This window comes from Temnothorax americanus, unplaced genomic scaffold (genome assembly GCF_048541705.1).
Source record: "Temnothorax americanus isolate GAGA-0224 unplaced genomic scaffold, ASM4854170v1 Scaffold4, whole genome shotgun sequence".
Classification (NCBI taxonomy): domain Eukaryota; kingdom Metazoa; phylum Arthropoda; class Insecta; order Hymenoptera; family Formicidae; genus Temnothorax; species Temnothorax americanus.
In genome coordinates, this window is record NW_027509547.1 from 50,719 (window position 1) to 72,116 (window position 21,398).

At 40.3% G+C, this 21,398-nt stretch overlaps 1 protein-coding gene across 1 annotated transcript; it reads left to right on the forward strand.

Annotated features, from left to right (window-relative positions):
• Window positions 1–14,118: 14,118 nt before the first annotated feature.
• LOC143902536 (uncharacterized) lies at window positions 14,119–20,745 on the forward strand. Its single transcript, XM_077415523.1, has 2 exons — window positions 14,119–16,234; window positions 19,594–20,745. The coding sequence occupies exons 1-2, from the start codon at window positions 14,974–14,976 to the stop codon at window positions 19,854–19,856; spliced, it is 1,524 nt and encodes a 507-aa protein (XP_077271649.1). The 5' UTR covers window positions 14,119–14,973; the 3' UTR covers window positions 19,857–20,745.
• The last annotated feature ends 653 nt before the right edge of the window (window positions 20,746–21,398 follow it).

Sequence of the window (21,398 nt, forward strand, 5' to 3'; positions counted from 1 at the left end):
GGCGGCTACCGGCGGTTATGTCCTCGTGCCCACGTAGATAGGTAGGTAGGTAGGTAGGCTACCCTCTACGCTCGAACGGAGTAGGCGGAAGAAACGTCGACGTCCTTCTCGAACGAGCGGAAACGAGATAAGACGTGCCGCCCGCGTAACGATCGATCGCGCGTGAGCGAGAAATAATATTCGTCGAAAACAATAAAGGGCGCGATAAAGGCTTGAAAATACTTTATTTATAGTTTTTTTTTTATCATTCTTTTTCTCTCCTTTCTTCTCAGCTTATACATATTTCTGTGCGGACAAACGCTACTGGCTGCACCATTATAGCGCATATAAAAAAATTGTTTTGGTAAATAACATTTAACACGCTGTCAGGCGACAAATCCTCGCTATCCGGTGACGACAAATCACGCTAATCCATATTCGCTTATCTTCGACGAATTCATCGTTTCCTCTTCGCGGGTAATCACAGGCGTGTTAACGCAAAGAGAAAGAGAGAGAGAGAGAGAAAGGGACGAATTCCTAAGGCATCTTCCGCCCACGTGCTGCAAAGGGAACGAGAAAAAGACGACTGCGCCGAAGAAGTAGGAGAGAAGAAGAAGCGTGTTAAACCGGAACGTTGTGGGGAGAGGGAAAAGGGAACGAGAGAGAAAAAAAGAAGTGCATCAACCCGCGCACGCGAGAGAAAACATATCGAGACGTAAATCAGTCGGTAATTAAAATTAGCGAGGGATTCGCGCTAAACGGCCCGGTTACATTTATCCGTCCGCGGTTCTTTGATGAGCTTTTCCCAAGAACGCTCGCCACGGTTAGCTACTCCTAACCGCGACGCTCTGTCGGTTTTTCGGTATTCGCGCGGCCCACGGTTTACGCATATCCGTTGTCGCTTCCCTTTGATGTTACCTCGGCCTTCCGCCGCTTTTTCTCAGCGCCTGGTCCCCCGACGGCCGTGCTTCCTCTTCCTCGAGCACCACAGCCACCACGTGGGGAACCGACGCGGTGCCTGAACTCTTTAGCTTTCGATCCTTTGGTTTCGCACGGCTCGATCTCTTATTTCAATTGTCGATTTGACGCTCTCTCCTTAAAACATACCGCGTTAGATTAAAGGAATTTATTTAAAGAAATTAGAGCGGTTCGGAGAAAAGCTGTATTTTTACCGTGGGATATACATATATATTCTCTCGCAATTTTTGGGATGCTATATATGCATAAGTGTATTGAGTTTTTTCGCTTTTCTAGATTTACAAACTAAAGATCTGAAGGCTCGAGAATCCAAAGATCACAGAATTAAAAAATCCGAGAAACAAAAAAAATAGAAATTTGCCCCTTGATAACAATAGCCACATCTCGTGACATGTGTAATTATATAAAAAATAGAAATCAAGCAATCTAAATGGAAATTTCATAAATATAAAATTTATGGTTATTTTTACGAGTACCTATATATTTAAATATTTAAACTAACACTCTGCACCAGTTTTATCACTTTGAAATAATTTTTGTTTACGAAATCACCTTACTCGCGCGAGTACTCCAGCCACTTGACAAAGATGTTCTCAAGTCCTCGACGATTGAGAACTATTGCTAGAGATATAGAAACGCCATTGAGATTTTATGAACAACTTAGAGTCATTCACAATTGACTCTGTCATAGTCTTGTGGATTGTATCGGCGAGAGACATTTTAATGTTGGACCGAGTAACGTCAAACGTACGAGATGCTGATGAAAGCTATAACTAAGATTAGTTTCCTGTCTCGTTGACAATACCTATATAATAAAGCGAGAAAAATCATTTAACATAATTAATATATCCTAGTTTTTATATTTATGCTATTGAAATCCGCGCGGTGTTCAAACGTATATGTATGTGTGTTTTAAATCCTGTTTCCATCGACAATATTTTACAATTACCGTTCGAACAAAGAATTTTCATTATTTGAATTATTTCTAAACAAGGCACTTATCAAAACTTTCGATCATGGCATTTGGTCTGATGGATTTGCTTGTCGATCGTTCATAAATCGGATCGATTGTTAAGGTTGAGATGATAAAGATGAATTATTGATGGAACCGTTGACACGTCGCGTGGCTTTAATTGTAAAATTTAATCCAACGCCGGAGAAAATATTTGCGAGAGTTCTTCTGGCCTGCATATGCATTTCTCTCGAAATCGCAATCAATCGACTTTGACCTTCGTCACTTCAGTGAATTTCATGCGGTTACATCGCGACAGCTGCACCTGCGTCAAAATCAATAAAACGTCTTTGTAAATTGTTTTTATAAGATCCATATAATCGTATGACTTCGATCCGTTTCCGCACGTATCTTAAACCGATCGTTATTTTTCTGCAAACGCTGTCAATCTTCGAAGAGAAAAGAACGCAAAATGATAAATGATTTATTATAAAATGAATTAAAACAGAAACGCACAACACAGATAGAACATATTTTTGGTGAAATTTGACTCTAGGTACAAAAAATCTATTCATTTTTTTTTATCTTTGAGTTTTTATCTTGAGTCAACAGACGAATCTGTCGACAAAGAACCGAAGAGTTGAACTGTCAACATATGAATCGAAATTATGAAAAGAAAATACTTTAATAATGAAGGCTGTTGGACATACTTTTTTCAGTTTTCAATATGTTTTAAATCCTCCGAGGTAACCTTTTTTTAGATTTTTCTTTCTTTACTATTAACGAAGGAAATACTTCACGCAGAAAATGTTTCAAGCCGAAACAAATATTTTTTATGATAATAATTTGCCACGTTAAATAAATATGCAACGCAAAATCTTAACGGGTTACTTTAAAAATTAATAGAACCATGAAAAATCAAAATATAAACTTTTTAAATAATTGCAGAATGTGATGTCGAGACAAATATAAATGACACAATTATAAATATGATTGTAAAATATATATATTATAACTTCTAAATTACATATATATATACATCCTTGCATTTTTCCGCAATTGTAGTATTTTCTTTTTGTTATAATTGTCATTAATTATAACATGTATTTGGGTTTTTATCATCTATAATCTGCTTTCGATTTTTCACAAATACTTACAAAGTTGTGATCTAACATATTTTTGGAACACTGAATTTGTTAAAACATTCAAAAAAGAAGAAAAGAAAAGAATTGAAGAAAAGTTTTTAGATAAATTCTTTATAATACTCTCGGGAATTTATAGACAACAGCTGCATTATGACGGATTGTGATGGATGATCTGGGGTATGTCAATACCTATAGTTCCACAGAGATATAATCCTTATTGTGCTCATTTTAATCTTTTTTTTGTACAGGCGTCAAAATTTGTCAAAATTTTATAGACAACAGACGCTTAAAATTTCGGACGCACATATATGGCACATTGTCTCAAAACGGAAGTAGTTGCGTATGCTCGGAGTACGTGCTTTGACTGCTTTCGAAATTGCACCCGAAATTATTGTATCCGAGAAACAATGGCAGCGCGCGATTATCTAAGATAACAAATCAAACGACGAATAAAAAGAGTTAGTACCGAGAAAATATCGTCGCGCTCATTGCATCACATGCGAATCTATATATTGACTATTGACGTACAAATTACGTTGCGCGGCGAGGGAAAGGACAGAAACGTCGTTCTTAAATTATTAAAATTGGAAAATAAAATGCGTCATATATAAAATCGCGAATCAGTGCGAGATCCGGATCAAAAACAGCGATGAAGAAAAAAAAATGAATCGGGGGAGGATACGTTGCAACTAAGCGTTTTTCACTGGCAGAACTGGTGCGCACTCAGTGCACATTAAAGCCGTTGTACACTGATTTAGTCTCTAATATTTAAAGTAAATTGCAAATATTTCGACTGATAAAATACTCAGTAGATATTTTACCAAATAGTGCAATAAAGAATATTGAGGATTTCATGATTTAACCCGATTATATATTAAACATACACTTTACGTTGGTTTGTGTACGACAGCTTTAATGTGCACTGAGTGTGCACCGGCTCTGCCAGTGAAAAACGTTATTAGCGTGCTACCTGTTATACCAAGGTCACGCCGCGGAAGATTCAATATTGATTCAGAAAATATACGAAATCTGTCCGCAAGAACAGGTCGTTGTCGGGATAGGGAGCTCGAGGTGCACGGTGTTTTTATTTAGTCTGGCGTTAAAGCGTTTAAGAATTCAAACTATAGGGCGCGGCGTCTATCTCTTTCTCTTCAATAACAGATTGTTCTTAAATGGGTCATTAAAAGATCTCGGCAGTCCTTCGAGAAACTCGGAGATCAGGTCTTGTCGGTCTTGAACACCTGAGAACGTAAGGAATTCGAAGAATTTCGAGCAGATTGAAGATACAATGAAGACGCTAGTAGATTCAGCCTTCTAAGGAGCTCCTAGGATACAAGATGGCCGCCAGAATGAGGAATCGGACTCAAGATATTCCGAGATTCAAAGATTAAGGATGCAAATGCTCGAGACGCTACAAGTTAATAAGTCAAATTGCTGAAGAAAAAAAATTTAATAATTACGCGGAATTTAGTAAAACAAATTTAATATAGACGAAGAAAGAAAATGTTAAAAAAATTAAGTTTGTGAATGAAATATTGATCATGAAGAAATTTAAAAATAAAAGACCGATTATATATACGTATAAAAATTGTATATTATAAATCGAAGATTTGTTTTCTTGATCTGGCATCTCTCGTGTAGTATGATCTCTCGAAGGTAATTCTGATTTCCTTGGAGACCTCGTACGATACATTCGAAAATCTACTGAATATATGAATTTACTGGCGAGTCGATAACGAGATTGCGAGCTGTAGGAGATATTATTATCGACTGAAAGAGGAATCTGTTTTGTTGACCGCAGCTCAAAGCAGTTTCTTTTCGACTTTCTTCTCGACTGCAGGTATCTCATTGTACGTTGGACGATATCGATGGACAGTAAAGTAGAAGATAGAACGTATTCAAAAGTGTGACTTATATATTCCTTTTTCAAATGCGCGTTATGATATTTCATGATATGATATAATGATGTTAAATATTTTATTTAACGCAACCAATTTTTATATTTTTAAGCATCTACTGAAGTCATTGGCATACGGCTTGAACAAACATATTGTTAATATTTTTGAACGATATATTAAAAATATAAAAGTTTTTCGATAAATTAAGCTACACCGATATAAACCTTTTATATGATAAAACTTTGTTCTTCAGTTGTAAGTAGCCTTGTGTAAGCTCTGCTTTAACTGAATTACTTTGTGATCTTCAAAATGTTAAATAAGATAGAAGATTTTTTTAATTAGATCGTTAGTCAAGCGTGCAACATTAATCAAATGGCTATATAAAAGTAGTGGGCATCGAGAAACTACATATATATATTTCCTTGTCTTTCACGCACTATCTGCATCGCGCCGATACTCGTCCGGTGCTTCTCTCTATATGTCTTTTCGTCGCTTCCTTATCATCAATATTTAATGTGTCGGAGGATAGGGACGCAGTCGAAAAATCATACGGAGGAGCGCCGGGGCCGCCGCCGGGCGAATGCGAGTGCACGATGGAAGGCGAGGAGAGATACTTTTTTTGGTATCGGTCTCTCGCTCTTCGCTGGACGTCTCAGACAGATGGTTCACGTCCGATAGCTCGTAACGATACTCCGTCCTGTAAACACCGCGCCGACGGAAAAGAATTGTCCGCGCGTTGCGTGAGATCGAGGCATGTCCCGTGCGTGAGGATCGGTCTTCGGATCCCCGACTCGTCGTGAACGTTTGAAGGTGGGAGAAAGAGTTGAGATTTATATCTTCCGGCTCGTCGCGAACACGGTTCCCGGAAGATGCTGCGCGACGCGCGAAAACCATTGTTGTAATTGATTTCATTATAGATATCGTACATACAAGTCGATTATCCGCTCGATTAAGCGATATTATATATATAATTCGCTGATGGGATTCTCATCTGAGTTTAGTAATAATCAGATCTTTAAATCTAACTAAAAACACAAATTAATGTGATCGAGTTAAATCCCAAGTTCATCAGTAAAAATTCAATTACTTTTATATATTCTTTTTTTCAATTCAAGTTGTTTTGGTCCGATTCGTCTTTTGGTAGACGCAAATGAGTGAAAAAAATTGAGCTATACTTTTAATTATTTTTTTTATTAAGCTAAACTGTTTTAAGCTGGTCGTCGGTGAACGTAAACGAATCGAGCGCATTTAGCGGGTAACAATGAGTATCGGAACGCGGAAAGCTGAATCGCGAATCGACATCAATGATTCACGGAGTAAAAGCCGCGTTGCATTCGCGGCTCCTTGTTCTATTCCGGTAGCTCGAGCCTTCTAACAAACGGTCGTTAATGTTTAACGAGGCTGTTAAGCTCCGAGGCGGCAAGATGGCCGCAGCTGTAATGCTTCAAGTTCCATTTGGATCGCGTAAGAGAAAAGCAATGATAATTTTTCACCTCGTGCTCGCACAATATTTGCTTGAACTAATTAATCATAATTATTATACCCTTATAAGTCAATTGTTAATTACATGATGTTTGACATCATTAAAAAATTGCAGATTTAAGAGTATATATATAAAATAATTATTGGAAAAACATTTTATATTAATATTATTTAAAAGATTATATTTATGTGTTAATTATATTACAAATTTTATTTTATTTGTATATTATATTTTTTCTCTGTTTTCTTTACATGATTTTTAATTAGTACGAAGATACATATTAGCTTTGTTGGCCGTTACAGATATATAATTGCTAATTATTAGAAAAAAGTTATATAAAGGTTATAATTTAGAACAATTTGAACGTGTTAAGATAAAAATTTCATTAGGATACAAGGAGAATACGCTATTAGGCTACGTCAGTATTCTGATGAGATTCCTCGGATCTTCATTTTCATCAGATGTCTTATCTCGCGCAGCAGAAGTATCTTTCGCCTTGAGCACATCCGTGAGGACCTGCTTTACGTCGATGAAAGAAAAAAGAGAGATGCCAGAGGAGAAAAAGTACGAAGACCCGGGACAGAATGTCAGAGAGATCGTGTCGGAACAACCCCCTACGGTAGTCGAGATCTAAATAGTAAAACATGGGATTAAGTGGGGTACACACGTTGCGTAAACAGCCGAGCTCTACGGGGGTGCGGCCGCACGAATAGTGAAAAATCTCAGCGCGTTCTTAGGGCCCGTCGCGAGATACGAGATCTAATCCTATAAATCACTTGGTAGAAGCAACAAACACGCCCGATAAATTATTACGTCGCTTATAGAACGGTTTTCCCGTTCGCGTTCAGGGTGTGCGGGGAAAAATGTCATCATAGTGATTCATTCATTCTTTCAAGTATATTATATTAGTTTTTTTTTAACGGGATAATTTAATTACGACGATGGGACAAATCGGGACTTTAGATTAATTTAATTTTTAGCAAACGGAAATCGGATGCAAATATTTTGTAAATTCGCAAAGATTACCGCTTTTTCCTTTTTCCGCGGCGCATTTCTCTCTTTCCCTCTTCTAGAAAATGTGTCACTAAGGACGTGAATAAAAAGCGGATCGATCTAGGACGCGGTGGTTCCATAAATTTCCACGACTCGCGCGTCTGCTCCGCTTTTCTCAAGCGCCGTAATTTCTCCCGATTTCTGCGGCTCGTCCTCGGCGCACGCAGTGTCTGGATAGTGTTTCTTTTGCGTAAGATCACGGTGGAACACGCCGAGAGAGACAGCGAGAAAGAGAGGGAAGGCTAGCTCTCAAAATAAGACACGTTTATCCGGCCATGCTGGTTATTTCGGAAAGCGCAGGGTTCTTCTATACGCTGATTTCTGTCGAAAACCACAGGTTCGCGCCGTATAGGTGGATCGTGCACGTTACCTCAGCGCAACGCATCTTAAAATTGTCAATACGCTTTTTAACCCTCGATGAATAACGATTATGGTATTAGGAAAAGCCTTTTATTTGTAAATTTGCGGGATCTCATATTTAAAAAACAGAAATATAAATTGTGAGATTTCCGAATTTGCCGATCAGCAAATTTATGGAGTTAAAACTTTATAAATGGATCGTCGAATTTCCACGTGTTCCTGATGATCCTCCCACGGGGAGAGATCGCGTTAGGATAACAAACACGGCGAGCGCCGCCGTGGAAATCCGCGTCAAGACTTTCGATGAGCGTGACGAGGTGGAGATCGACGGTAGATCCGATCCGTGAAAATGCGTGAGGGAGTTAGCGCGATTTTCAGTGGAAAAACAGTCGGAAAAAGCGACGCGGATAAGTACTAATAAATACGTTGTTGGGGCTATTGTCGTGGAGAAACTCGTCCGCACGCTTTCGGGTCGGCTCGACTCGGCTCGCTTGCTCGCCGCTGCAGCCTCCGGCGCGGCGCTTGCGAAGAAACACGTGAAGCTCCGGAGCCGACGGCCACCCAGGCCGCCATCAGACGCGCCGACGAGATTCTCTGTTTACACGATACCGTAATTTTATACCGTCGCCCGTCGATCGTGGTTGCCGCGCCGCCTTACGAACCCTCTCGTCGTCTTTTAGCGCGCATCCGATACGCGCGTGTTACCGCGCGGCGCAGCGCGGCGCGGCGCCCATCGACTTCGTTTCGGCCATTCACAGATGCACCTGTTGACGGTTTCGTCTTACCGCGCGTCTTGCCGCTTCAAAAATCATTGGGAACGTCCGCGTCACCCCCGGAATTCGCTACCGTTTCATTAGCTTGCCCTCATCGCGCGGCAGTTTATTGATCTTTTTCCTACTCAAGCATGCGTGACAAAATAGACATAAAAGTATGTATAAACAATATCGCACAATTTATATTGCGTATAGTGAAAATATTGATTCGGCTACCAGTGACGTAGATACATTCTAAATGCAAAATTATGTAACGCAATATCTCAAATGGAGATAGTGTGACGCTGGAAATAGGAGAAATTATAGAAATAGAGGAACGTGAGAATGCTTCGTTGTGCATTATAAATTTGCACGATTGCGAATTTACTAATCCGCACGATGCCACCCCAATAAGTTGCGCATTTATATGTGCCATGCAATCCTTTACAATCTCGATCGAGGCTTGACGTCTCTCATCCGAAAAACGGAGCTCAGTTGCTCCCACGAGAGCTTTCCCCGTTAATTTCTTGTGCGGAGCCGCGGTGCAGTTTAGAATATTAAAATTCCTGTGATAAGGTGCTCTCGGACCCGGTTTCTTCGTGGTTACGAGTCTAGAGCTTTATCACTAGATTACACCGCCCGCAACAAAACAACATGAAGTTATAATGATACTGAAACGATAACTTTTTTAGAAAAGAAAATGTCACCACAGAATTATGTGGATATAGCAGAATAGTTTATACCCTTCTTTTCATTTGAAAGAAAATTTTTCCCGCAGTAAATTTGCATCCAGCGGGGAGGGCGGCAATCTCATAATCGCTCTCGGAAGCAGCCGGGGTAATTAAAAGTACCGCCCTCTGTCATATACGTATAAACGTGCGGAAGCCGCCCTGACCGTAATCTCTGGTTCCGGCCTGCGGTTTTCATATGAGCACACGTGCAACCGACACGGGTTTTTCTGGGGTGGTCCGTTTTTTAAGGCGCTTTTATTTTAAATAAAGCATCCACGACCCTCGCAATAAAGTCGCTCGAGTGCACTACCGATCCGCCGCGCCGACTGCAGTTCTTCGAAATCTTGCTGGAGTAGCAATAAACACATTTTTTCGTTATATCGTAATTAAGCAATTGACGAATAATAGAAAACATCGGAGTAGTAAATTATGTCGATACATTTTTTGCAGCGTAAAGGCCCCCGCATAATGAAAAATATATAAGGAACAAGGAACAGATATTAGCGATTAGAAATAAGAAATCAGGAATAAAAGCTGGTGTAGCATTAATACGGGGCTTCCGATATATAGGTTAAAAATATATTGCCTGTGTTATTGCCTGTGTTATTCCCTGCTGTTTCTTGTTGCCTGTATTTTTCATCGTGCATCCAATTTTGTTCTTGATTCTTTAGTCCTAATCGCTAATATCTGTTCCTCGTTTCTTATATTTTTCATTGTGCGGAGACCCTTTAAAGTCAGTAATCCAAGTATTTTGTGTACAAATATTTGATTGTCACCCGAGATGTGCCACGCATCTTCCCACTTTCCTCCGGTTTTTATGGCGGAAGCCAATTTACTTTCCCTTGGAGAGGCACTTGAGGCTGTCGCAGAAAATGTCACGGGAGGGCTCGAAAGTAGTAAAACGGTAAACAGGCGGTGCAACACGAGGGTTGCTCTTCGGTTTAAAGGAGGGGGAGAGGAGCGATCATCACGAGGACCAAAACACTTGACTTTCAACCCTTAAGACACGAGACCCACATTACTGGCGCGTATAAGCAGTCTCCACTGATTCCAGCCAATGTTCGTTTAAAGACATTTAAATATAAGCGTATATAATTATAATATGGATATCCTTTTTCTTTTCCACAGATTTCTCTTCAGAGAAAGTTCTCTTTACGTGAAAAAAGTTCACACGTACTAATATCCAATCTTGAGTTCTGAATTTGTATTCTTTGAAACACAATGTGTTCGAGTTACAAGATGTGAAAGAATTATATAAGATTTGAGTTTAACTTAAGGACAGTTTTAAAATTACGATTGACACAGCATGACAAAATTAATAATTTATGTATTTTTTAAAGATTAGGTCTCGTTAAAAAGTAATGTAAATTTTTTAATAATACGTTGTTAAGAAGAATTTTTCAATTTTTAAATATTAAACATATACACATAAACATATAAGAAAGCTAAATATAAAAATAATTATTGCAAAAGTATGGAGTCAAAAAATGAACTTATTTTAGTATTGACGAACAAAGATTATATTCGCGTGCCGACTGATTGAATTAACTGATTGAATATTCTTGTTTTGTATTGAAGTAAACCGTTTTTTATAGAATTTCTGAAGTTCCGAAGAACTTAAAATGAAGAATCAACATCGGTATTCGTTATCCCAATTACAGCAGACGAGCCAAGAAAACGGATGAATGACGCAGATCACGAGAGAAGAACTGACGCTCTTTGCAGAGAGGAAGTACGAAGACAGAGACAAGATGGCCGCGCTGCTCCTCTTTCGTCGGCTCGTTTGCTCTAAGGCAAACAAACTCATCCTAAGAATTCGTGGTCTGCAGCATCCACCGTGTGGTTTAACATCTTCGACCATCATTTCTCTAATGTCCAATTTGGCTGATAACAAACTATTGACAGAATAGATCTACTTGCTCTTTGTCTTCTTTCTCGGACGTGATTTAAAAAAAAAACCTGCACCACCTGATATTTAGAAATTAAATATTTATTATTGCTGCAATCGAGTATGAGAGGTTACTGATCTTTGTTACAAATTTGAGTAAAAGTTTCTAAGTTAAAGATTGATTTCTTATCTGGTGGGTGACTATCAGTTATTGCAAATAAATTTTACAGAAGATCTAAATAGATTTTTTACATGGTAGACGATTATAACAAGTTATTAATTATTATATTGCAAATAAATAAATAAATTTTATATAAATTGATTTATCTGATACGTTTCGTAATTTCATAATATCTCTGCTTTTTCGTTTAATGGATACACACGCACACTCCCTCTCTCCCTCTCTCTCGATGGGGGGGGGGCACGGTAAACTCGTATTTTACGCGAGTAAAATTTCCTTTTTACGACCGCTCGAAAGTGCCATCCCTTCCGGACTGGTCTCTCAAGGATCGCAATAAAGTGAAGCACGTGGAACAGGGCGCCGTGATAAGGCATGAACTCTCTTTCTGTCGTTGTTCATCATTCGATACTCGGTCACGCGTGAAGGCGAATAAACATCTCGTCCCGATCGATCGACATTGACACTTCGATCACTGACGGTCCTCTTTGGTATCGAGTGACGATTGCCTGATGAGCATCGTTAGAAAACTTACACACGCATCAGCCAATAACTCCGCTAGAAAATTATTTCTAGCCTTCACAGTTAGAAGAAGAGGTCATTAAACATTTCATAGATAAGTTAATATCTGAAATTTTTGATCATCAGGATCTTGGAATCTATATTGATTGGACATAATGTAAATCGGATTATCCGCACTGCAAATCCAAGTGTGTTATTTTAACTGAAGCTCTTTTCACACATTTCTTACCGTTTTAAACCGACACGACGTTATTTAACACGGTTGAACGTATACGATTAAACGTGTTAATTTAACACGCAACAAAACATGTAAAACGAGCTTCAGTCAAATGTGTCATTTTTAACGTTTATATGCATGTAGAAATCTACACACTTGGATTTACAGAGTTGCGTTTAACCAAGTAAAGAACCGATCTTTCGGACAGGATTTTTTCTAATCAGATTCTTCTAAACTTTATCGGATTATTTGAAATCTTGACGGGTTTTCCCTCGATTAAGAAGACGTTCTTTGCCCTTTATTATATCGAATTAGCCTAATCTTTTTATTGAAAAAAATGCGGTTTTTTTCTCTCGGTGTCGTATTTGAACCACAAAGGCAAAATGTGTGTGATAATTCTTTATCCACTACTTTAAAAGAAAAAGAATGTTTACTGGATGTCTGAATAATGCACATATATTTGAAAATGTTATCTGTATTTTAATTTATTAGTTTACATATATTTCGAAATAATATATTTTTAAATTCTCGAAATCCTCGCGGAAAAGAAATCCAGACGGACATTCAGTTAATTATCTTCTTCTAGATAAAACGCCGAAAATAAAATTTGAAGAAAGAAGTTTTAATTGAAACACGTAGACGATATGCTATAGCAATAAATAAATAAATAACTTTAATTATTTTTCGAGTTTAAAGCTTTACAGCAGCAATATGTTGGCTCCGAATTTGAAGAAAATCGGCATAGGAGATTTTCACGCGAAGAAAAAATTGGCGTTTTACGACGGCGCGGGCGACGACTCTGTCATGAAACAGCTTAAGGCGGTTCTACGAACGGGCGGAGCAAAACCCGCAGTATCCCGTTGGCTAAGAAACGGACCAATAGCTTCCTTCATCTTCGCGTCGTATGCATTCGCGGCTGTGCATCGCGCGGTTCCGAAGACGGATACATTACTCATCGTATAAGTATACAGATAGCGATATCCGACGAAGCAATACTCACTTGCAATTTTCAAGCAAACTAAGTACGATCCGCTTGTGCAAAGGGTATTGGCGAACGCTTCGTTTACAGTTTACTTCGTCGTGGGAATTTTCATTTACGTCAATAAACTGGCGTTAAATAGTCAAATACATTCGCAATATTCGGAAATTAATGTATACATTTGTGAATACTTTAATCAATCTGGAGCTAATTTTTCCTTTATGGAAATATATCGACAAGTTTTTAAATAGATCTTTAGTTATAGCGATTGGATATTTCGGTGAAGTATAAATAGGCAAACAAAACCTTAAAAATGTAAAATTTAAATTTAAAATTTAAATAGAACTTTATAACATACTTTCAGATTTTTAATTTGAGAATTAGAAGATTTATAGGATTGATGATCTTGGAGCGACTTGGATATTTTCTCGCAAAAGGATAACATTGAATAAACATTATAAATTATAATTTTATCAAAATATGTTCAGATTGTATTTTTGATCCGTCATCATCCACTAAATGCACGATGGAGCCATAGAACCACATAAATTAACGCAATTTAAAAAAACACGTTTAAAGTTTCGTGATATTTTTTAGACCACTTTTAGACGTTTTTGTACTCGTTTACTATTCGTGAAAATTACATTCTTTCACGAACGTCAGCCTGATTTGCATCTTCTGCAACTTTAGATTCCACTAGTGAAAAACTAAGCGAGCATTTCCGAATGTGTTCGAAATTTTGAGGTATCCCTGATGATTCTTAGACCCCGGTATTCATAATTCGTTCTTATATTTAAGACCGTCTTAAGGATATATAATCTTGAGATGTTCATTCATAATCACAGAGCCACATTAGCATTTTAAGACATTACTTAAGACGGTCTTAAAATATTATAAGAACGGGCTGAATATGGGCTTTAGATTCTTTTAGTGTTCTAAAATGATGTATTTTTTTATGCGGGTTCTTACAAATATATTTCTTCAATTCTTAAGGTGTGCACTTTCACCTCGTTTCAAGCGAATATCAGATCCTATCCCATTATTCTCTTCTTGCAGCACCGAGCGGATAATTGTAATATCCTTGTAATAACTGTAACGAAACGTAATAAGCCATACGATGTCACGCACCATCGACCGACGAATCCGAATAACGCCATTACGCAATTCACTTCCCCATAATTCCGTGACGACCGAAGGAGAAGACGTTGGGAGCCAAGGGCGGTTCGGGACGCCATTGGGCGCGACATTCGGCTTTTCGTGAACATCAGCCCACGGCCAATCCGAGTCTCGGGTGCCCGACTTGGTCCGGACCGCCCACGTGGGGGGACGCCCGTTTCTGACCCTGTCACGCCGCGATCAACGTCATCGACGCGGTCCAGATTCCGCTCCCGTGCCGTGCGAGACGAGCGGCAGTCATCCGAAAACACTTAGCGGCGCATCATAGCGACTCGAGCCCCGACGTAAGCCTGTTACGCGCCCCGACGAAGCAAGTCTAAATAATTGACCCCTCCGCGGCGGAATCGCGCAAACAATTTACATCCGACCGTGTAAATATCCGCGACCTCGGCGTCGCGCTTACTGGAAGGCGGCGAAGGTCCCCTTCGGCGGCGACGGGGGTCGTTGCTCCGCGGAACGATGGGATCCTCGATCGGATCGGCTTAACGTTGATTTTCGCGTAAAACACATCGCGTAGCGACAAGAAGGCCGGTTTTTTGTGCGATCTTTCGCGTTACCGCCGCGCGTAGTGTATTCGAAGATCGTGGTGCCTGTGTCGCGCCGTGGAAATCCGAAAGATATACTCGGCGCGTGTAGAATGCTCGTCACGGGCGGACTTTGACGATCGGGAAACCAGAGCTCGATGGACCGGAGCGTGATCGTGCCGTCGGTGCCCCGCGACGTCGGCGCCGACAGCGCGCGGCTGAGCATGAAGAACGAGTCTGACGCCAGCAGCCTGCATCACCACCAGCAAGAGCAGACGGTCGTCGTGCATCCGAACTCGTCGACGGTGGCCGCGCGATCGGCGGTGCTGCCGATGGGCGCGGGTAGTTTGCCCCAGGAAACGAGCTTGGAACCGCTCATGTGCAATCCGACGAGCAACGAGATGCAGGCGAGGAAGCCAGGCGCGCGACGCCAGGAAAAGCCGCCGTACTCGTACATCGCGCTGATCGTGATGGCGATCCAGTCGAGTCCGGGCAAGAGGCTGACCCTCTCGGAGATCTACTCGTTTCTTCAGCAGCGCTTCCCGTTCTTCCGCGGTACCTATCAGGGCTGGAAGAACTCGGTGCGCCACAATCTCAGCCTGAACGAGTGCTTCATCAAGCTGCCCAAGGGCCTGGGCCGGCCCGGCAAAGGTCACTACTGGACCATCGACCCGTCCACCGAATACATGTTCGAGGAGGGCAGTTTTCGGCGGCGACCACGCGGCTTTCGGCGCAAGTGTCAAGTGTTGAAGCCGCAGTATACGCAATATTACTCTCCGGGCGCCGGTCCCGCGGTCGGCGTGCAAACGCCCGGCCCGTACGAGAATCTGGCCGCCGGACCCGGCGGTATCGAGTACGCGAACGGCTATCAGAACCAGTATCAAAACTATCAGGAGTACGCGATGTACGCGCCGAGCGCGGCGGTGTCAGCCGATTGGGCGTACCCGGAGGGTCCACCCACGACGTACAAGTCCGCGCCGCCGATAGCCGAGGTGACCTACAAGACCACCGAAGTCACGTACAAGACCGGCAGCGAGACGACCCCGTCGGTCTACAGAAACGGCGAGCTGGTGACGTTTAAAAGCGAGCCCGGGTCTTTCGGTGGCCGCGGCCAGGATCAGCTGACGACTTACAGGCCGCCGGCCGACGGATTCCCAACGGTAAAGGAACATCATTCTCAGCATCACGCTGATTACAAAGACGAGGCCATGATGGGTTACAAGTGCGCCAACTCGACGCCCACCACTCAAGCGCCCGGACAGGATTATTATGTCGGTTACGGCCTCGCGGGGGTCAACAATGCTGCCGGTCACGTCAACATTGCCATGCAATCTATGCAGGAGCAACCTGGTAACGGCAGCCCTCTGACCAACGTCAGTTCGCCGCACAGCGGATGTCAGACTCCTGCCGCGGACCACGGTGAGTCTTCGCGGCGCGGTATTTTCCATTCTGCTGGGTACATGCGTATTTTTAATCGCGTTATTAATTGCCAAAGCATTGCAAATAAGTTATAATTTTTAGAACAGCTTTTTTGTTCTTACGCATTATTTTTAAATAACTTACATATGAATAACCTTTTAGAGAACATTGTAAAATATTACATGTGTATGCGATAAGTCGTCTCTGAAGCTTTAATGATATACAAACGGACTAATATTGAGTCCTAAATTATGTAATTTTTAGTAATATAATAATACGAAAATTGTAATATACAAAATGTGTAATGAAAACAGAAAAAAAACTTGCAAATAATGAAACACGGAACGATCTAAACATGAGAGAGGCGTAAGATATAAACATGCGAGCGATAATTGAAGATAATGCGAGGACGTAGTCAGAAGCTATCTGCGTTGTTGAAAAATTTTTGAAAAGTGCGAGTTTTGAATAAATCACGAGACCGCGGAACATGACGCGTACAAATGCAACGAAGCGAAATCGGTGCCTGTGACCTTTGAACTTTCTTTGCATCGCGAGGACAACGTTGACGGGTCCGCGACGTCATTCAGGGGCCATCTGGAAAATTGGAGACAGTTTACGATCTTTCAGGCGCCGTGTCCTGCAAAGTGAAACCACGGTACGACTATTCTTTCGAGCCTTCCATTCTTCCTCTATAGCTACAATTTCATGGGTATATACCAGGTCAAAGTTCGTCAAATGCATATATAGAAGAGGTAAAGTTTAATTAGGAAAGCATAATTCTCACTCGATCCACTCAGCTTGAAATTATTCTCATGTCCGACCACTTTGACAGTATATAATTTTAATTGTACGAACGTATCTAATATCACCTCGATTTAATTTAATTCTTTTTAATTACACATATGATGCTAAATAAATCTGTAATGCCTTAATAATATAATTATATCTGCAAACATGCGCGACATTAAATATAATGAATCCTGAGTACTACCGTTTACTTTCACGCAATTCATTTCAAAATAAAAAACATATGACAAAGTGTATTTAGATAATTTGTGTCAGTAAGAATTATAGGGGGCGATCATAATAGCATGTTAAAAAGATTAATATTATGGAATACACCATGATGGGTGGATACAGTGCACGTCGTCGCCGCTGACAGAAACGATTAACCGTGGCGACGTTCCTGTCACGCCTATACGACGCTTCGGGCTCGTAACTTGTACCTTGTAACTTAACACGTGTAACCCGCCGTAAGACCGAGACGTCGAGGCGCGTCGTTTCCTTTTCTCGCGAGATTAATTTAGCCAGCGTCTGCGTTCGACAACGCGATAATAAAACGCTCGTTAACACCGCGTTTTATGGCAAGCGGTATAACGAAACACTTGACAGTTTTCCCCAGTTTTCCCTATGCGAGGCAAATATATATCGTACTTAATATCATACCGAATTCGCGATATCTTATTCGCAGCTTATGTAACTGTACGTAAATTTTCTTAGATTTGAATGTTCTGTGTCGTATAATATTTTAACAAGAAATCATTTCTTTGGCGAAGGCGGTATGATAACTACAAGATAGACGCATCGTAAAAATAATCACAAAACACGCGTAAAATGCAGCTTTTTGCCTCTTCGGCGTAGCCGCGTGCTAGCAAGTGCGCGCTCGAATCTTTTATCGCCTAAATATTTATCGGAGGTATAAACGAGGTGACTTAATTCGGCCTTAACCCTACGGAGAATGGAGCACCGTAATATTTATGGTGTTAACTTACCAACAGCATGTCGAGATCCGCAAATTGTTCGTTTAAACTCTCGTAAGTCTTCGGCTCAATCTTAAATTTAATCTTTTGGACAAAGTTGCGACATTTCTTGAGGAAAGCTATATGCTTTTTAAGCATAATAGGAAAAAAATGGTCAGATTATTTATTGTATATTAGCCTCTTCTGCAAATTAAAAACTAAAATTCCATACGTATTTTATTTATATGTAATTTGACACGACGCGTATACAAGGTACCAAATTTGAGCGAAGTATACCGGCGAAAAATGTTCACCCCGGCGTGTTTCTACGATTCTACAAATATCCCGGTTTGCGAACGGCCTAATCTCGATTAAGGAGGGTAAGTCTCTTCCCTCTGTATCTCGATACAACGCGAATCGACCAGAGATAAACGCCGCCACCCACGCTTCCTCCACCGTGCACCGCAGACTTCTTCTTCTTCTTGTTCGTCTTCCGTCAGTCATAGTGAAGTGTAAACGAGATCGATCCACACAGACGCCACGTAGGCACGCCTTTTTACTCTTCTTACACGCCGCGCTCTCCGTATATTTCTGGAGCGCGATCTCTTTGCTTCGAACTATGGCCTGTTGTGCCGGTATTCGGTTAGAAGCGACTTCTGTGCTCCTTGAAAGCCAGCATCCTCGCGCGGGCGCTGCCGCGTGTGCGCTCCCGAAGAAGAGAAAGAGAAAAAGAAAAAGAAAACGAAAAAGAAGAAGAAGAAGAAATGGCGCGAGCACAGTCGAGAGCATTTGGATCCACGGAGAGGGATTTTTGACTGGCAGCAGCGCCATCGGACCACCCACGTGGACGACAGGCGTCGCGACGTCGAATTGAGAGAACCGATCTTCGAGGAACGAGGAATGACATGACACAATTTTGAAATTTCGAGAAACCACGAGAAAATTAAGGTACTGATTCCCAAAGGATTAAAAATTGGTATATTGCAAGGAGCAAGAAAAGAGAAAAGGACAGAGGGAGAATTTTTGAAAGGGGATCAAGCGAATCCGTGATCCACTTGTGAAAAGCAAAAATTAATATGAGGATGCGAAAGAGAAAGGAAAAAAACAGAACAAAATCGAGACACGAGTGAAGTGGTCGCTCGAGAGGAAACTACTTGAGAACTGGCGGAGCTTTAGATTTATGGATGCCTGCCCAAGTATACCAATTTCTATCGTGAGATCTTTCGTTTCTTTCCACCGTTACTCTTATACCGCGCATGCAGTCTTAAGTAGCAAAACTGGATGAAATCTTATCCGGATACGTATAGACTGTTTGAAGATCGGGATAAAATATTTTTGGAGTTCACACTTTACGTCAAAATGAAGAGATATTTGCACGAGTATACGTATCGTTGACCCTTGAGTTATAAGCTACTAAAGATTACAAAAATCAATAGCCGATTTTAAGTGGATGATTTAAGATTGAGGTATCAACTTTTTAAGGCAGCAATTTAATGGTATTTTCGATAAGAAAAAATTAATCCTAGGTTGATAAGAAGGTTTCTCTTTGTGAAGTATTCTTATGCGAGAGAGATACGTAGAGAGCTTTGAAATAATTGATAATCTGCCGATCTGTTTCAGGGATAAAAATGCAGTGCGCCAATTCCAGCTCCAGTTCGAACAGTTCTGGCGGCGGCATCGTTGACCGGAAGCCATCCTATTTCGCGCACCCTGGAGGCTCGGTGACCTTGAGCTCTCTGAGCTCGCTGGGTTCATTAAATCTGAGCAACATCGGCGGTCTGAGCATATCCAACATACCTGGCACAGTTTCCACGAATATTCATCACGCGTCGACACCTCCTCCTACGACGATGTACTACGATCAGATCAAGTACAGTATGTGAAAACGTTTTTTTTTTTTTTTCTGAAAAAAAAAAGGAGAAAAGTCAATAAACATGTTAACTTGTTTTTTCGTATCGAAACTTTTGTATCTCGAATGTTGAAGCGCTTCGCATTTTTGTGAGCAAGAATTGGCAAATCCTAAGTTAAATTCTCTCATTACGGTGCATTCCGTTGTCGTCTCTTCGGAAACATACGCAGAAAGTGGCAATTTTTTAGCTATAGCTATAAATCTTGAATCTTTTGGTTTGCTTTTATCATTTTTCTTCTCTAAAAGTTATAGCACATATTTTCGAATCGATAGGCGATTAGACGATAATTTCAATAGCCAAGAACTAGCTACAAAAATTGATGCTTCATTAAGTTCGTTAACATTGATTTACCTTACTTAGAATTGGAAGACACTGATTTAAGTACGCGTGCACAGTTCTAGAATTGCAGATTTTTCAAGATCTTTGTAGTCGAGTTATAATGTATTCGATTTATAAATCGATGAGTAATATACGCGAAAAAGGGACAACTTGATTCTCGATTTGCTTGAATAAGCGAAGTATGTAAAAAGAAAAATGTAGAATATAGTTATGGAAAAGAAAAGATACCGATCGATCTCGTAGCTCAAGCACGTATAACGCGACGCGCATCGAGAGATACGTCCGCTTTAAAAAAAAAAACGTGAATGCATCTCGACCGTATCCTATCTGTATTTATGATTTATTGATGTAATTAATTTAAGTCTAGGATGCTGAAAGTAAGTCTGTAGAATTAAATAACGTTTGCTAAGAAAATTTTTTGTCGATCTCTTCGTTGATTTCGTGCCCGATTTTCCATCCCAATATTATTCAAATTAGATATGTATACTTAATGAGGTAACTGTTCATGAAACAATGGATTTTAATAAACGATTTTGTTAAATTTTACATTTAAAAAATTAAAATACCGTTTTGAGATTTAGGATAATAAATTAATAATTGTAAAAAAAAAACAGTCACATTTTATAAAAACATTTCTACGTTTTTGCGCAAATAAGAATAAATGTCGCAAAGTAATTAAAAAATTGTAATGATAAAATTTTAAGAGATTATTGAAACATATAATTTTTCAATGACGCTTGGAACATAGTAGAAATATTATTAAAAAATTACAACTGTGATAAATTTACTGTGATTTTTAACTATGATGATTAAGAACATCAAAATAGATTTTGCTCGAGACAAGGGAATTGTGACGTCAAGGGGGTGTCATGCATCGTGCATGCTATAAATGCGAATGATCCAACTGAACGGCAGCCCTACACAAGTCATTTACGTCACAATGGTTTTGCGGTGACGATAGCAGTTTGTTGATATCGCGGAAGATTCCTCCCAGATATTTACATCGCCTCGACTGGCAAATTCCCCAATACCAGTCATCGGACAGTTCGGAGACGTATCGTCATCGGGTGACGGATGACTCGGCTTTCCAAACTTCGAGCGAGTTTTCTTCTTTACTTTCTTATAACATTTAAAAAAATTCTTCATTCTGTATAGGAAAAATACAAAAAAAAGAAA

What these genes read in the sequence shown, in the direction of transcription:
- LOC143902536 (XM_077415523.1), top strand. Translation starts at nt 14,974, where the DNA reads ATGGACCGGAGCGTGATCGTGCCGTCGGTGCCCCGCGACGTCGGCGCC. An exon ending in GACTCCTGCCGCGGACCACG is followed by an intron (nt 16,235 to 19,593) that starts GTGAGTCTTCGC and finishes GATCTGTTTCAG; the next exon opens with GGATAAAAATGCAGTGCGCC.